Raw genomic sequence first — 17,998 nt, 5'->3', positions numbered from 1 at the left:
AGGGGATCTAAATGCTTCATTACCGCCGAGGAAGAACGCTGGGTGTGTAGGAGGGAGTTGTGTTGACCTGTTGTAAGCTCGACCTTTGGGAGGAGCTGTTAAGTTACTCAGAAAGAAAGACGGAGCAGGCGAGGGAGGAAGGTTTTAATAAGGCACTAACAGAATAGACGAGCAGATCTCTGCTGAGGAGTCAAGGTGAGAGGGCGGGGCGGAGATGGATGTCAGCTATTGGAGCACAGTCACGTTTATGAGTCATCATAAAGGGTCAGTGCCTGGAGGTAGCCTTACTAATCTGTAAAGCGCATGGGAAGCATGCAGAAGGAAAAAAATAACATCAAATATGAGTGAGCGTAGCCTTATTATGATTTACAGGGGTAAATACAAGCACATTCTATTAGGTAGTTATTTTTGTAAAAATGTGTATCAATTTCATTTTCCTCACCGACGCTCATCTCAAGTAATTATTCAGACAGCAGCTCGAATGAAAAATATGATGGATCGCCTCGCGCTGTGACGCCGCCACGTAATTGTCGTAACAGTTTTTGCTCCCCATTACAACTGATGGAGCGGATCAAATCGCAAATTAATAAAATCAATATTGTATATGCGGCATGTGTCCATCGATTTCGCACACTCCTCTGCCATTATTAACGGCCGATCTGATTGTGCAATGTCTCGCCGTGCTTAGGAAAAGATATGGAGAGCAGGAGTGATAATATATCCTAAAAAAAAATGAAGAAAAAAAACCCAGAAGCAGCTCCCCCCAAAGCAGAATACAGATAAAAGCTGTCAGTGAAGGTGGTGGAGGAGAAAAAGAAGAGGAGGGGAGGCAGCAAAATAAAGGGATATATTGGAGGAGGGGGGCAGTGAGAGCACTTAAAGGACAAAATGTAAGTGAAAGTGAGGGAGACTTGGAAGAAGAAAAAGAGAATTAAGACAGAGAGAGAGAGCTTGTCAGTGGAATACAGAGTCAAGACTCCACCAACTGAAAGAGAGTTGAGAGTCATGGGTGGCTGCTTCTCTTATTAAACACTCAAATCCTTCAGTCGGTTTCGGGAACTCAGTGAGGAGACTTGTGTTAAAAGACCGTCTACAATTGAGCTGCCATGTCTCCATCCATACCTCAGTGCCAATTAACACACAAACCCATATTTTTGCTATGTTTGAGGGGGGAAATTTTCAACATGGGATGTCTGTAGCCATAATCAATCTCTAAATGTGGCTCATTCCACCCCAAAAGAATCTGATTGCTTCATTTGGGAGGTAGAAAGATCTTTTACCAGCCTGTCACAGATGAATTCATTCACATCCTGCTATAAAAATCTCAAAATCCATCCCCGGTGACTGCTTGTGACTGCACTTTACCTCCTCACTCAATATACAAATAAACGCCTACATGACTTCTGCTATGTTTATGCGTTGCCAGCATAATTTTTTATCCTATCCTGATATCTGGGAACAGTCCATAGCTACACCACGCAAGGTGCCCCCGTATTCCTCCCTTGTGGACCCGTAATAAGGGGCCTGGATGTTACAGCAATTACGCTGCCAGAAACCAGAAAAAGTCTCCCAATGTTATGGGAATGCTGTCATGTTTCCACTTCTGCCTTTTATTAGTCAAATTTATTGCTTTAAAAGAAGGTATTAGGGTAACACTGAATGAAAACGCCACAGGTCCCCTGGGTATCGCACAAGTCCCATCGGCCCAGAGGGCAATTGCATCGTGTCACAGGGATCTGGACGGGACAGGAAAACCAATCGTCTGCATTGGGTGGTAGCCTTTTTATATGGAGTCATAATGTCTGACTGTGTGGCTTGATATGATTTTTAAAAGGTGACACCAGTAAAATAAAGTGAATGTAATGGAAACAGGATGGGATGGGACTGGAAATTTCATGATATTCAACAGGACTGGCAGGAAACCAAACTTTCATGTTGAACAAGCAGGATTTTTGTATGCAGCCACAATGTGTGACTATATCCACATTATAATGTATATATGCATATATATAAGATCAGTAAATTGAACATCAGTAACCTACAATTGGACAGAAGGTACAAGAAGATAAGCCATCAGGATCAGAATGGAAAAAATTAAGGAAATAACTCCTCTATCACTCTCTGGAGGGCAATAACCAGAATCTGAACTCCAAAGTTCACTTTCTGCTAAACAACCTCATTCTGCCCATCCTGTTTTACATTACCCACCTGCAGGCGTAGGTGCAACAGGGTCATTAAATTAGTCTCCATAAATCAGTCTCTTTAAAAATCCAGGGATCATCGTCAGTTGAAGGAAAATGGACTAAATCTGTCTCGTAAATCAGTCTCATAAAATTTACTAAACTATCAATTTGAAACACTGACATTACAGAAAGTGACTGGAAGAGCAGCATCAAAGTAAAAGTTCAATTTAAATCACAGATATGAATGAAAAGTGGAGTCCTTGTGTAACATTCGTTGGCCTTGTTGCTGTTGTGATGGTCCTCAGTGTTGTTCAGCCGCCTCTCCATTAAGTGTCTTGAGCTCCAAACAGACTCCAGTTCCATCATCTTGGATTACAGCTAGCGCCAGTAGTCAATGTTCTGCTAAGAAATGAATGTCCACTCCAAGAAAACAAAGAAGCAAGTGGGGAACTGGTTCAAGTACCTCCAAGCTAAGCTCACAGAGGCAACAGAGTAGAACATGCCATAAAGTCCATCTGTAATGAAATAGTGGACAACCATCGCCAGCTGTAGTCCAAGTTGGTGGCATTGGAGTTTGTTCACAAGATGAGAAACTCACTGAAGAGGCAGCAGACTGACATCCACAACAGTGACGTAGTAGCCAATTTAATCGACAGCATGGTGGATGAAAAATAACTGTGAAGGTATGCCAAAGTAGCAGAGGTACTAAAAGTAGAGACTAAAATCAGTGAAACAAAAATGCAGGAGTTGAAGTTGGGCTTAGGGACCCAAATTTTAATCAAATTTTTTAACTGATAGTCGGTTGTGTTGTAAATCAGTGATCGATATTTCGTTAAAATAAATACAGTGGTCATTATCCCATATGCTGATTGAGCTTTTCTTTACAATGTGAAGCATGAGCCAGGCGGCTGTAGGAAAATCGCTCTAGAAGATTCTGATTCGTGATAAATCAAGTCAACTCTAGCCGGAGGTCATTAATTGCCATATAAATCTCTGTCATAGTGCCCATTGCTCGCTAAACCCACACAATGCTTTCTGATTGATTGCACACAGCTACCTATAGTTTTAGTGACTCTTTTCTTGGGTCATTGTAATATTAAACACAAAAGTACTGCAGTTTTATATCTTATTAAATAGTAAGATACTCCACCTGGTGGTGCAACCAGGTATTGTAGCTAATCTACAATGCATTTATCCTGCGTCATGTGCCTTATCAGTTCATGTATTTTTAATTTATAAAATCTTAACCAGCAATTAACACTACTAATTGGGCCTTTGTATCTAGTCAGACGCATGTCCAACTACATCAACTAAATCTATGGGGAGAATTGCAAGTCAGATTGTGGATTGTGATTCTTCCCCAAAAGAGAGCAAAATGTTCTTTTGCCAAGATCACCCACCCCGTCTTGCCATCCTTAGTAATTTCCAGTTCAGCACAGGGCTTGGCTTCTACCTGTCAACCTTTGAGGACAAAATGTGCCAAGATTGGCATGCTAAAGTTGAAAATTCAAGAAGATGAAAAAAAAAAAAAGGCCATCTCGGTTCGTCCAGGGAACCATTCTTTGGACACAATGGCAAAATATCGGTAGATTGAAAAGCAGAGCCAACAGAACTTGAAAGCAACCAACTGTCGACTAATGAAGGTTGGGTTATTGCATATTGCAGCACCTTGAGCTGGGTCACTGTTTTACATGAACACTTCTGAAAGACTCCACGGGTGGCTGAAATGGCGAAATGTGCATATTACAAAAAGTCAGGTATAAAAGAGCCATTTGCCAGCTCGGGATCACAGGTAGAAAAAGGCTTTCACTTCACCACATGAAAGCTCCCGTCAGACAGACCACTGAGGGAGCCATGTAAGTACATCAAATGTTAAAAAGATGGTTTTGATTTGAATTTCAATAACTAGAATTTGCTTCAATCCAGCGGCTGAAGACTACACAGTTAAATGCCCGTGACCAAACATTTCCAGTTTGATCTCATTTGTGACAAAGCCAGAAAATGTCAGGGTTTCTGGCAGGCGTAATTACTGTGACTTTGATGCTCCACTCCAAAGGTCATTATAAAACAATACCTAAGGTCACGCTGCAGTGTCCGAGCCACTTCCTCTGACTTCACCTGGACTTCCTCTCTCCATGTTCATCCTGTCACCCAATGCTGATCCTTCCCTTCCCTGCCCAAATGTTTCCACTTAAGTGATGTGAAACCTGTTTTTCACCTGCTGCACTAATTAAATCATTTTTATTTACCCCCTCTTCAGAGATGCTTCAGCTGTCTGAACATTAGCCGGCGTCCACTGAGCTGAACTGAACCGCAAACGTTTCATTTCGATGAAAGTCAAATCGGCCTTTCTTTCTGCGACACAAACTGAGACTTGACATGATCAGACATGCCTCCTCAAAGATATTAAAGCGCTGTGAACTGAGGGAGCTGATGGGAAGGTTGTGACAAGTACCATCGACAAAATGAAACGTAGCTAACACTGTCTCTGACTGAATGCATTAGCAGACTTTATTCCTTTAAGGATGTCATAACACCCTAACCCCCACACAGCTGTATTGGTAGAGGTATCAAATCCACATTAACCACTGTAATACTCTATCTCTAGATCTTCTCTCATTAATAAATTACACAACCAATATCCCACAGAAGATGGTACTCATCTGGGAGTCTGTTGATATAATTGATGGTGTGAAGAAAATGAAGAAAGCTGCAGAATTTTTCACATGCAAACAACACTGTCGATAACATTTCCTGTCCTCATGCAGCGCGCTATGTTTGTCGGGATCATGTGTCTTCCCACCCACTGCTGGGTCTGTTCTACTAGACTGGATGACACATTTGAGATATATTTGAACATTTGGAACATTACTAGTGCTGCACACTGACTGAGCTGCTGATGAGTCATTGCTGTTATGAGAAAATGAGAATGGGCGAGAGGCATTAGGAAGCGCTTGAGATAGTGCAGGAACTGTGGAATACGTACTGTAAGGTACACATTCATATTGGACCTCCAGGTATTTGTAGGTTCCTGGGCACGGGTCGGGAAACACGTCAGGTCCCGCCACAACAGCACACTGGGTCCTGTTATTACATCTGCAAGCAGAGGAAAAAATACACTGTTAGAAAAAAAACACAGCAATCTTGTCCTTCTGAGTGGCCACAATATACAGTGGAACATTAGCCAGATGTCTAGCATGTGGGTAATGAAGCAGAAAGTATTTAATTCTGTAGCAGAGATTATGAAGATTACAGAGCTCCACGGTTTATGAAAACAACTCATCCAGTTGCTTGCCTTAAATCTATGAGAATCAAGCAGGATTTCTATATTTGGATACTTTTAAAGGGGCATATTTTTCTTAAAAGTAGAAACAGTTTAATTGTCATGGAAAGTAGTACTAAATGTGTGGAAAAAGCTGGAAATGTGTTTGCAAAGGTAGAAAACACAGAACACTGGCATTTACTCGTCAAGGAGAGTCTAATGAATGACACATGGCATTATAAGAAGGGTAGGATTTGCTGTTTTTGGAGTTTGGACCATCCCACCGGTGAATAAGATGCAAAAAACATTATGATTTGAGGCTGCTTTCACCACTGTCGAAGGGAAAATTAATTCCCAAGTTTATCAAGGCATCTTACAGGATAATGTCAGGAGGCTGAACTCAGGAGAAATTGGGCGATGAAGCAGGACAATAACCGTAAAGATTAAAGTAAATCCTCAATAGAACAGCTTCAAACTAAGGAAAATCATCGTATTTGGAGCCATAGCCAAGACGTCTACCCGACAGAGATGCAGTGTAATGACCTCAAGAGAACCCTTCACACCAGACATCCTGAGAATATCCTGAGAAAACTGCTGAGCGAAAGCAGCTCTGGAAGGAAGAAGGGTCTGCAATTCCTCCTGAAAGTATCAGGTTTGACTGGAGCTAGAAGAAGTGATTGTTTGAGGCTGTTTGCTGCCAAATGAGACTCAGACAGTTCGTAAATTATCGGGTAACTTGCTTCTTCCACAAACACTGAATTTTTAATGGGTGCAAGTCAATAAAGCCCCAAAAGATTACAAGTGTTTGTGTAATTTTAGCTTCGGCTGTGGATGAATTACATGAACATTTGATGACTATTAAAGTTTAAAAAAAAACCAAAACATACTTTTTACTGTCACAGTGCACTGTATAACTCTGTTTCCTCCCTTTTCGCCACCCCAGCTGCAAAACTGGATTTGAAATGTAAATGTAAATTTACCACCACAACAATCAATATTGTACACACGCTAGCCAGACATTCAACTTTTCTGGCTAGGAATTTCACACTGTATGCCAGCAAAATGGCTAATCAATGGAAGTTGTTCTGTAACTTGTTAAAAATGCACATAAAAACACCACATATTAGCAACATTACTGATTTTTAGTAAATATTTTTTGAGAAGCTAAATGTCTCATAATATTTTCTTTTATGTTCTTTAACTTATTATTATGTTACTACAGGATTATATATAATTACAGAAGATTATTGGAGTTAATTTTTGTGCCATGTATTTCTGGGTTAATACCAAGTTGTATTGTTTTGCGTGACTGTTAGACAGACTCCATTCGTGCAGCCAAAAACAGTGAAAACAGTAAATCTTGGTATTCTGAAGGAGTCGTGTGACATGTTTAATGTTCAATATTTACCAGTTTTTTGGGGGTTCTGGTGGTCCTGTCATGAGAAAATTTATCCTTCTGTGGAGATGTGCAAAATTGATTTTTAGGAAGTATTTTTGAGAACGTTGAATTCCTTTATTCTATTTCATGTTTTTCCAATTTAAACTGTGTATTATTATGTTATTGCTGGATTACAGTTATTATAGGTTATTACTGGAGTATTACTATGTTATTATGAGTTATCATGTTATTATGGGTTATTACCTAGTTGAATGTTCCTTTTTTTAAAATTTGTTAATCATATCTAAATAGAGAAAAATAATTTATTGGCACTTTTAATAATAATAATAAAAGCCAAGAATAGTAGAAACATGAATCTTTGTATACTGAAGTAGAGTTGCATGACATGTTTAATGTCCAAAGCTTATGAAGTTCACCAGTTTCTTTTAAAGGTTCAGGTGGTTCTGTCATTGGCAAATTCATCTTTCTGCGGAGGCGTCGTCATGGACCTACCAACAGGCTTTAAACCATGCACAGGTTACCCTGTCATTACTCCATGATGGATGGCGGCGGCGGTGGAGAGGAGGGTGGGGTGGGGGTGCGCGCACACACACACATACACACACACACAATCAACTGAGTGCGAAATCAGCTCCAACGTGAAATGTAGGTCTTCATTAAAAAACACAATTATGGTGCCAGAGGTGTTCTCATGTGCCATTTTGTTTTTGGCAGTCATCAATCAAAGCCCCACTTCATATGCACGGAGAGCCTCTCGCCACACATAATAGCAACACTAATCTCCCGACATTAACTCTTAAACGTTTTGACGGGTATCGATCAGCGAGAGCTCTGCATGTAGTTGCAAAATGAAAGAAAAAAAAATACAGGGCGGCCTCGATTTGAGGATCGCCGTCCATCGAATCCATACTCATTTACGCTCTGTCATTATCTTGCAATATATAAATGGTATTTATTCCTTTTCACGGTGTAAGTCCTGTGAAGGTCAAGGCGGGGTCTGACACAATGATTCATATGCCACAATTAAAGGATTCTCTACACCTTAATTAACATTGATTGGCTGCCGACTAATCAATCGAACCAGTGAGGGACAAGCAAAAAAAAAAAAAAAAAAAAAAAAAGATCCCATCTCATTTCAAGCTAATGAGATATGGTCTGTCGACTCTCTCCCATGTGAGCTTTATGGGTTCATGAACTCACCATCATCCATCCGCCGCTCACTCACCGCCATCAGTCGGCTGCCCATGAAGAGTTAATTTGCAAGCTGTAAATGCCAGTCAAATAAATGAAGGGGTCAAGCCTATGAAACTGAGAAACAATTATCCTAGCAGCCTTCTCATCTCTACACCCTGATTTTTTTTTTGTTTACTACAATTTCTGGTATCTTCTGTTTGGAGCTGAGGGGATTTTGTAATCAGCGGGTGAAAACACGGGTTAAGATTAGGTGTCACATAGAATTAGAAGTGAGGGGGACAGAAGACAGGTTGGAGAAGAGACAAATGCTTGGATGTATGGATGGATTTAACATACAGCCGCACCTGTTTGCTATTATAAACCATTTCAATGGACAACAGGAGTATATTTTTGATGTACAGACGCTGCCCCAGAAGTTAAGCAAATCTGGAGTTTTTAATCATACCGCAGCATATAATAACTTCCTCTTGAGGGATTAAACATCATAATGTGTATTTAACGTGGATTGCAAACTTAATCTCAACCTTAACATCTATCTTGACCCATTTTTTCCAAATCCCTTTCATCACTGTTGTGCTTTTTTTTTTTTTTTTTATCAGTTTGTGTCCTGAAGGCAACCCTGGACATTGCGAGGGGAATAAAATAAGGCTGAGAAATAATTACAATTAAATGTAGTAAGTGCAAATCAATGGCGGAGTAGGGAAGGGGGGATCGATAGCGGAGAGAAGCTGCTCGCGCCACGTGCCGCGACGACTTCACAATACCAATTAGGGGGGGTAATCAGGATTTCATCAGACACTTGGCTTTGATGGAAGCCTTTGAACTAGCAGGGGGATGGATTCGGCGTGATCGAATATGCTGTGTACAGATGCAAAAAGCAGCTGCTGCAGGAAACTTCACAAGCAGACAATAGGATGCCCACAGAGCACATGGATTCTAATCTTTCTATCAGACAAGATTTCAAAATAAAAGCCCAGGATTTTTGTATTTGGTCACAAACTGCTTTTTCTCCTGCTTTTTTTTTTCTCTCCTGTTCCCTCATCTGCTGTTTGTTATAACTGGCAGATTAGAACTCAGACTGCCAGCTGACGAGGGGAGATGTGGCACAAAGCACCAGAGCTCTATGTAAGCACAAACTGTAATCACTATAATCGCCGGCTGATCCTGCTGCTGCCTCTGATGACAGTAAGTGGGTTGAGCCTCCCCACACTCCTCAGTCTATTGACCACTGACACGGGACAAATAATAAATAAATGAATCGATGAATGGACAGAGGAATAAATGAATCAATGAGCGAAAGGGAAAGCGAAGCAGACAGGCAGGGACAGTGCAACTGCTGTCAAAGCTAGACAGATTTGTCCATATTGGGGAGTAATAAAAGAGAATTGGTGTGCACCACTGTTCCCTTTCAGAACTCAAGTGATTTATATCAGGAGGGAAATACCAACGGAGTGGAAGGAGAGAAAGGTTCGCCAGCTTTTAAAAGTTCAGGAGAGAGAGAGAAAAAAAAAAGCTTTGCTGAATCTGCTTCCAGCACGCCAAAATTGCTCTGAGTCATTTTCCATAGAATCCATATCAAAGAATTTCGCCTGAAGTAAGTGAAATAAGAACAGGGACGCTCCAGCTGCATTGAGGGGACATTTCGGAGTTCTTCCACAGTTCATATATATTTGATGAAACGGTCCCTGTCAGGGAGCGCAAACTCTTCATTTGCCTCGCTTCCACTCTAGTGTGTTAAGAAGACAAAAAGATGCACAAGGTTCTTTAAGCGAGGGTGTGCCGAGACAAAGTGCATATTGTTGGTTTATGTGTACTCTCCAGTGTGTGCCTCTGTGCGCTGTGTACACACTTGTGAGAGTTTGTGTTTGCAAGAAAAGGAGGGAGAAGGAAAAAGTGATGGACGGGTCAATATCCCCGTCACTCTGTTGGGACCCATTACGCCTTAGTGATGGTCTTCGCCACCCACGGTCGACTTCATTCATTATCTTTCCCAGCTGCACGCCGCAGCATCCATCTTTTCTCATTCAGCCTGTCTCCCGGTGCAGCACACACAAAGAAAACAACCTTTAAACCTCCCATGAAAACCTCAACATTCCAAACAGAAGGGAAGCAAACAGGCTCGAACATTTGGATCTTGAGTAAAACCAAGAAGTGGTAAAAGGTAATAGCGAAGCGTCGATTAGCGTTGTTCCATTACAGAAAGAGGAATTATCAGTTCAAGTCCCTGCGGAAGCCTATTCTGTTCACGCAGAGAAGCTTGTTAGGGAGCAAATGCATCAAGCTTCCCGTTGCAGAGCTTCTATAGAAAAATGTATTCTTTTACAATTATTTGGAGTTACTTCAAGGATCCCCAAAGCTGGGGATTAGTGTGATCAAATTTCTCTGAAACCAAAGCGCTTTCTGTAATCTCTGGGGTATAACAAACTAAAATAACAGGGCTGGACTTGCAACAAAAAGTAGCCTGGGAATTGGGTGCACTGAATTCATGAGTGTCAATCAACAAATCCTGAATTAAATACACTATTTGCTCATTTCTTTTGCTTCCACAAGGCTGCCAATATATGAAAAAAATTCTCAAGTTTGCGAGTAGAAGGTAAAAACTTGAATTAATGCAACAATCCCTTTACACCTAATTTGATCCAATAGCTTGATTTCATTATCAGTTATTTAAAATTCTATTAATTATATTATTATTATATATCTATTTATTATTAATTAGATCAGTGCTCATTGCGCACTCCTCTCTGATGCTTCTGTCTCTTCGCCACTGTCCTCGTCATCACCTGCAGACTGCTTCAATAAATCCGTTATATCATAACACAGTTTTTCTTTCTTTGGTGTGGCTTCTCTGCATCGCCAGCCGCAGGTGGTCTCTTTTGATCCAGATTACAGATTTAACAAGCAAAACTGCACCAGCTAAAATGACCTATTCAAGATATGTATATAGGCATAACAGCTACTGACAATGAGGTTAGGAAAAAAATACCAGTCCTAATAAGATCATTGATCCGGATCATTGAGAATCCGTCTGTGGAGTAATAATAATCTCCTGATTATGCTTTTTCCCCCAATCCAGTCCACTTTCAGTCATTTAATATTTAGTCCCAATCTAATACCATTTTCCTTGATAATACAGACTTGAAGTACAACACGGTTGAAATCAATCCAATGCATATGTTTGACAGCTACTTAGCTCTGCAAAAAAATAGCATTTCTGCATCCAAGCTATTCCTTAATGATATACAGCGAACATTGTGGGGTTTTAGCTTGTAATGGACACCATGACAAAGACTTCTGTATCGCCTAATAACCTCCGGACAGAGCTTGTGTGTTTAAGACAAGCCTGGATCAACTAGGATAGTGACAGTGTTCTAGACAAAATTAATCAATAGATTCATCTCAAAAATAATCTGAAGATTAATTGCTAAGAAAGCCGTTAGCTCTGCTGCAGTCTGGAATTCATGTCGACAAAATCAACAGATTAAAACGAGAAGCAGTTTCTGCATGAATCTATAAACAACAACCACTTATTTAGAAAAGTTCTCAGAACAAAGATATAAATTTGCCACCAACATCACTGCACGCTATATTTGCATTGTAGGAGCACAGAAAGCTTGACATAGCACTAGCAACTAATAATGTGTCCACTGACTAAATGCTAATGATCACTGATTAGGTAAGTCATTCAATATTTTCCTCCCTAAGTAATGAATAATAGTTGCAGCTATTTATATTTTCGTCATGCCCCCATGTATGATGACAATTAAGCTATTTTACCTATTCTGTTCTATACCTATTCTATAGCGTCATGCAACAAATTGTGCCTTTGCTTTACGTAAACAAAGGATCAAGTTTACGTTTGTGCTGACACTGATTATCTAATAAAATGCCATGATCAGCACCAGTTTTAACCACTGGTAGCAGATCAAGACATCCGGAATAATAATAATGTGGTAAAACATATATTTATGTCATGTGTCTTAAAATTCCTGAAAAAAATGTAAGAAGTTGTAGAAAAGGTGCATAACCTTAACTGTGCATAGCTGCATCCATAGTTTAATTACTGTATTGCCAACAACTATCCAGCTCCGTAATAGCAGTCAGGATTTACTTTGTGAAGTTTTTCTTTAACTTCCCCTAAAGATTTTCCTTCCTGGTGGCAAAACGTGGATCCCTTTAGAAAGAAGTATGTTTGGAAGCTCACAGGTTCAGTCGAAGGGTGACAGAGAACTGTTACATACATATTCAAACAGCCTCTTCAGAGACGCTCTCTACTTTCATGCACACACATAACCCCGTCCACACAGCGAACCAATCAATTATCTATAATGGCACTGCAGAATCCAGCCAACGAATACTGCCTTCGCCTCTAAAGCTGCAGAGTTTGTTTCCAAAACATCAAGTGAGCCGCTCGATGCAGATTAAAAAGCAGAAGGGGGAAGATTTGGGAAATGAATGTATGCAACAGAGATACAATGGCCGAGTGTGGGCGATGAGGATTTGATCGCCGAAGGAACTCGCTGTTCGAGTGCTTAAGCTCGCATATCGCTGCACAAACACGAGTGAACATCTCCACGCATGCACCTTCATATTCAACAGATGATCGATCAATGCGAGGAGTCACAGCAAGACGACTGCGTTTAAGATTAACACACTGCAACGCCGGCTATCTACTGGGTGGCATTAGCAAAAAAATAAAGAAAAATAAAGAAAAAAATCACCAGGCTCCTTCAGACTGTTTGCATGCAACGCTATGGGTGACAAAACAGCAGCCATATTCCTTATTTTTATAGGATTAACTATGTGGAACTAAGCAGAAATGAATAAAAGCGCTGCGTGACTGTTCAGCATTGCGAAGACAGAGTGTTTATGCGCATGAGCTATATGACTGACCTTTATCAAGCTCTATTAAGTTTGGAATAAGAGTTTCATTATGGGTGGTCGAACAAAGGTCAGGATTGATCATCTCTCATGAACTCCTTCCCCTGCTTACATACTTTCAATGCTATTTCTCAACAAAAAATTTAAAAAATGAGCATCTCAAGCTCTTTTTTTTTTGCCTCCTGACAAGCATAATCCCTCTCAGCCATTCACACAGATTAGTAGCTTTCATAAGATTTTACATCACACAGTTTCCCCCTCTCTCTAATATTGTATTTGGAAGATAAGCCGCAGTTCATCCCGACGCAACAACAAGCCGAGAGAAAATACAGTGGCACCAAAGCACTGTGATTGGATGCAGGGAGATGATCAACTGCAACCACTGAGAGTTTATGGACGGGGGCGACATACAGGATTCAAGTCTTTCTGCTTGGAAACAGTTCAAGAGCCTCAAGTACAACTCAGCTAGATAAACACATGGTTATCCTGTTTGGCTGTATGTTTGGGCGGGTCTAGCACTTTAACTGAGGTGACAATAATATCTCAGAAGAGATATTGGGCTTGTTTATGTCTCACAATGATGAATGTGACAAATCCAAACAACCAAACCTTCGCTTGCCCCCACGTACTAAAGCCCACCCAGGGACAGAATCCTGCATCACAGCTTGTTTTTCTGTATGGTTTATGCATTTTTTATTCCGTCTCAGCTTGGAGAAAGCTTGTATCCAGGGCGTTTCAGCACATCTGAACTTGTAGTAACTGTGAATTCAACATTCTGTATTCAGCAACCATATGGAAGCAGTCTGCAGGGCTAATGTCAACAGCAGCGGTCATGACAAGTTTAAGCTGCTATTGTTCAGTCCTCCATGAACATCTACAGCCTGAGTGTAGCAAAGCAGAGTATTTTTCACATCTACTTCAGCTGATCGATCTTTCATCCGCTTATTCCGCCATGAACGCATACTCTGTAATGCCTCTGCTTTCAATTTCTCTCTTGTCTGTTGTTTATTTTCACCCTCCTCTGCTGCAAGATCATTTTGTCTTTTAAAAACTAGACAAAAACCAAGACTTTTTTTGTCCGGGCTGTTGCTTTTGTCAGACAACACATGGATCCGAGGTCAGGCCAGACAAAGGTTATCACCTCAGGGGACGCCCTCCTCCCCATGACGAGCATTTATTTACCTCAGCTTGGCTGCTGTTAGGTCAGTTAGGTCTAAAACTTAGGAGGGCAGAGAAATTTGAACTGACACCACCAAGACTCATCAGCAGAGATTTTGGAAGAACAATACCAGCTAAGACTATAAAGGAAGGTGAGGTTTAGTAACTCAAAACACCTTGCAGTGCTTTGGAATGACAGTTACTAGTGACAAGCATTTTGAACTGATACATTAAATTACAGAGCAGGATGCACTCTCTATTTGCACTACTTTGGAGCACCAATGACTGCAACTAAATCTAAAATAACTCAGTATAAATAAGAATACTACTATGAGTAAGTAACTTGATGCATGAAAGGGGGACGGCCTTTGGCTACAGATGGCTACTTCACCTTTAGTTCATCTTAACAAGCTGTTCAACAGCTGAACAGCTCTGCTTTGCATTAAGAAAAAAAACAGCATTTCTTCGTCCAAGCTATCCATTAATGATACATAGCTGGTCAAAAATTGAAGGAGAGAAAACCTGTATCTATATATGCATGACATAAAATTAATTGCAGCTGGCTCTTCCACCCAGCGGAGCCTCTTACTGTTTATTATTTTAATGTTTACTGATTAGAACCCAATAACCTCAACTATGGGCAGTTCATGTTGAAACTGAGAGTACTGTAGGGGTTTAGCTAGCAATGGGCACCATGACAAAGACATATGCGATGCTTAATGACCTCCGGGCAGAGCTTGCGCTAACACAAGCCTGGATCAATTAGGACAGCATTTTAGACAAAGTGATTAATAGATGAATCTGTAAAATAATCAGATTAATCTACAATATAACTGCTGCAGCCCCCAGTAATGTATGTAGCTATTAAAAATATGTTCACATTGTTTTAAAATTAGTCAGCTGGAAACAACACATGGCATTTCAACCAACTTGCACAGTTACAGTAGCTGATTTTCTGTGCTAGCAACAGTTTGGCATTTAAGTCAACAAAATCAACAGTTAAAATTGACAAGTTTTTGTGTGCATCTAAAATGACCCCAAATCATTCTGCGAGAGCTAAAACAAACACAATATTCTTGTCTTGTAGCAAACATTCAGGTTGAAAAGTACACAAAAACACTGTATTTCAATTAAATAAATAGAGGAAAAAAGACGAGGGACTAAACAGATTATGGAATCAGATGAAAGTATAATAGCAATGTCTTTGCAAGGATATCAAATAAGGCTCCTCTTATTGATATGCTGAAGGAGTAGAAATCCAACAGTAGACAGATCAAACTTGCTCAGCTCGCCTCTTGGAAATTAATCCATCTATTTATGTGCCACAACAGGTATTAGATGATGCAATTTCACTTCCCACCTGAAAGGTCAGGCCGTGATTCTGCACATGCTGTAGTCATCCATCTGGCTGTGCACACCAAAATTCCATTAAAGTATAAATTTGGCACATGCTGGAGAGCGCTGGGGGAGTTAGACGCATCCAAATTCAACATCAGGAAAAAAAATAGACTGATCCAAATAAATCCTGCAAAACCGCTTTCACAGGGGGAGTTCGGTTAGAGTGTATTGTTTAAATTGCACTATAAAACCTGGCCCTGTATGATTATTAATTTCCATGAGTGTTAGAGTTCATATTGCTACGGTTATATTGCATTCTTTCACCCAGCGATAATATACAGAACAACCATTCTTCTGAAGACAATACAACTTGCATAATGAATCAGCTCTCTCGTGAGCGCTCGGCCCTTTCCATACGTGCATTGGCATGTACAGCTTATCTCTGCTTTCAAGGCAGGGACACAGCAAGTGGTCTTTTGGAGCACAGACACGAGTGTCTATCTCAAAAGGGCAAAGATAAACTCAGCAGAATAATCCTCTGTCATTTCCTTGGATGTCTGGAGATACACATCTTGAAAACTGCACAGCCCAAAAGAGAGCAAAGAACAATGTTTTCCTTAAACTTGATAGCGATTCCTAGTCTTGCCAATATTAGTTTAAATATCTCTCTCGGAATCATGCGTACACACAATGAACCGCAGCCTTGCAGCCTGGAGTGGAAATTCCAATAAATAATACATTATCTGCAGTCTATTTTCTTTGTTTTAGCTTGTGAATGAACTAAATCCACCTCTAATGTTTATTGAAAAAACACATTTCCATATAGATGCTGTCAAACGGAGAACGTTGTGTAAACAGTGTCTTCATACATGCAGACATATATGATTTATATTGTGCAATAGCTATGTCTGATTAAAATGTCAGCACAGGCGCTCCTGTCAATACATCCCGACTGCCTCATTAAAAACAAGGCTATAGGGATTTCTGCCATGCAAGACTGACAACGCAACATACAGTTTGTGACAGTTCACGAGACGCTATATACCGTACAGTCTGATCATTTCCCAAGAGTTTCCCCTCAGTTCCAATCAGCCAGGGGCATGTCAGATGTCTTTGTATGTATCGATGTCATGTAGAGCGTCAGGTGATAGTTTGAGAGAGATTAAAGTCAAAATGTGGAGGAAGATATTTTGAGTGCTCCCATGCTGACACCTAAATGCACTACATCAAAAGTCAACACATAAATAGAGTTCCACGTGTGATTTTAAGCATCCGTGACCAAAAAATGGATCCGTCTAATCCCTGGTTACGTATACTGTATGTAAATAACAACACCCACCAGTGTCTCTCCAGGTGCCTGTAAGGAAGCAGAAGGGAGGATTGAAACGTGCAGCAACTTCACAAATCGATTTGTTTGGTGGGGTAAGGCTTGTTCACTTGGGCCTGCCTGTCTAATGATTTACGATTTTCAGGATGAATTTTTCTATTCTTGCCAACAAATGATGCTGCTCCATATCTTCCCGGTGACGCTTGATTTATCTTCCAGCTAAAGCCCCTGGGACTTTCAGCCCGTAGACCCATTTTGGGCTAAGCCTCATTCCAGGGGGAATGTGTAAAAGTGAGGATTGGGTCATATTTTTTTTTACTGCCGCGGTCACATGGATATTGATGTGTCACATATTGAAGAAAAATGATAATTTGATGCGCAAGGTGTGAAGTAAGATTTCTGACGGGTGTGTGGCCGTGCACATGTATGCACTTAAATTGAAATTATGCTAGTATGAGCACTAGCATCTCAGCAGGCGAACAAACAGACGTGCACACACAAGCACACCCTCAATTTACTCCCTCGACGGCATAAAGTGATATATTCTGAGATATTTCAGCGACAGGCCCCATCATGGCTGACCAAGGTAAGCCTTTTGAACCGTCCCTGCTGAGATTCCAAGCCCATCTCAAGAGCATCTCTGTGAGTGTTAGATTCCCTACCCAGATGCCCAGTGGTGCCACCGCTGTGCAAGCCTTCACAGGAATGGACAGGGAATAAAAACAGAGAGACAGAAATGCGGTTTGACTTTTTCGAGGCATCAAGTCCTGTTTGTTACGCACAAAGAGCGACGTCTGCTGCTGGTTCCAGTCAAAAGAGTGCTTTGGGGGGCTTATGTGGCTGCATGCGCTGCATGGCAACAACAAAAAAGATTCTAATCCTTTTCCTTGGACCGTTATTCAATCTCTGTTTTGGAAAATCGGAAAAAATTCTGAGGTTTGACAAAGCAAACTGCATCAACACTCAAATACAATCGCACTCCATTCACTGTATTTATAATCTGCACACAAATCAATAGGCACACTGTATCACTGAATCCCCTCTATCTTTTTCTCTCACTTTCCCATGCACACACACAGACACACCAAGGCCTGCCTCTAAGCACAGATTTTTCATTTCCAGTCGCTGTCACCATGGTAACTTCCAGTGTCCGACTTGGGCCAGTATGCGCTTCCAGCACTTTTCTTCTTCAAAGACCTTTTTCAAAGCCTAAAACCGCATTGCTTCACTGACAGTCACCCACAATGCTTCATGTC

At 40.8% G+C, this 17,998-nt stretch overlaps 1 protein-coding gene across 17 annotated transcripts in view; it reads right to left on the bottom strand.

The window, feature by feature from the left end:
* Positions 1–17,998, bottom strand: part of LOC111564120 (adhesion G protein-coupled receptor L3-like) — a 266,802-nt gene that overhangs the window by 132,156 nt on the left and 116,648 nt on the right. For all 17 annotated transcript variants that reach the window (XM_055007698.1, XM_055007699.1, XM_055007703.1 and 14 more), the window contains one exon: positions 5,170–5,279. In XM_055007698.1, the coding sequence (XP_054863673.1) occupies positions 5,170–5,279 (110 nt within the window). The remainder of the gene's footprint in view (positions 1–5,169; positions 5,280–17,998) is intronic.

This window comes from Amphiprion ocellaris, chromosome 23, assembly GCF_022539595.1.
Source record: "Amphiprion ocellaris isolate individual 3 ecotype Okinawa chromosome 23, ASM2253959v1, whole genome shotgun sequence".
Taxonomy (NCBI): domain Eukaryota; kingdom Metazoa; phylum Chordata; class Actinopteri; family Pomacentridae; genus Amphiprion; species Amphiprion ocellaris.
Note: the sequence above shows the minus strand (reverse complement) of the source record. Positions and strands in the feature narration are given on the sequence as shown.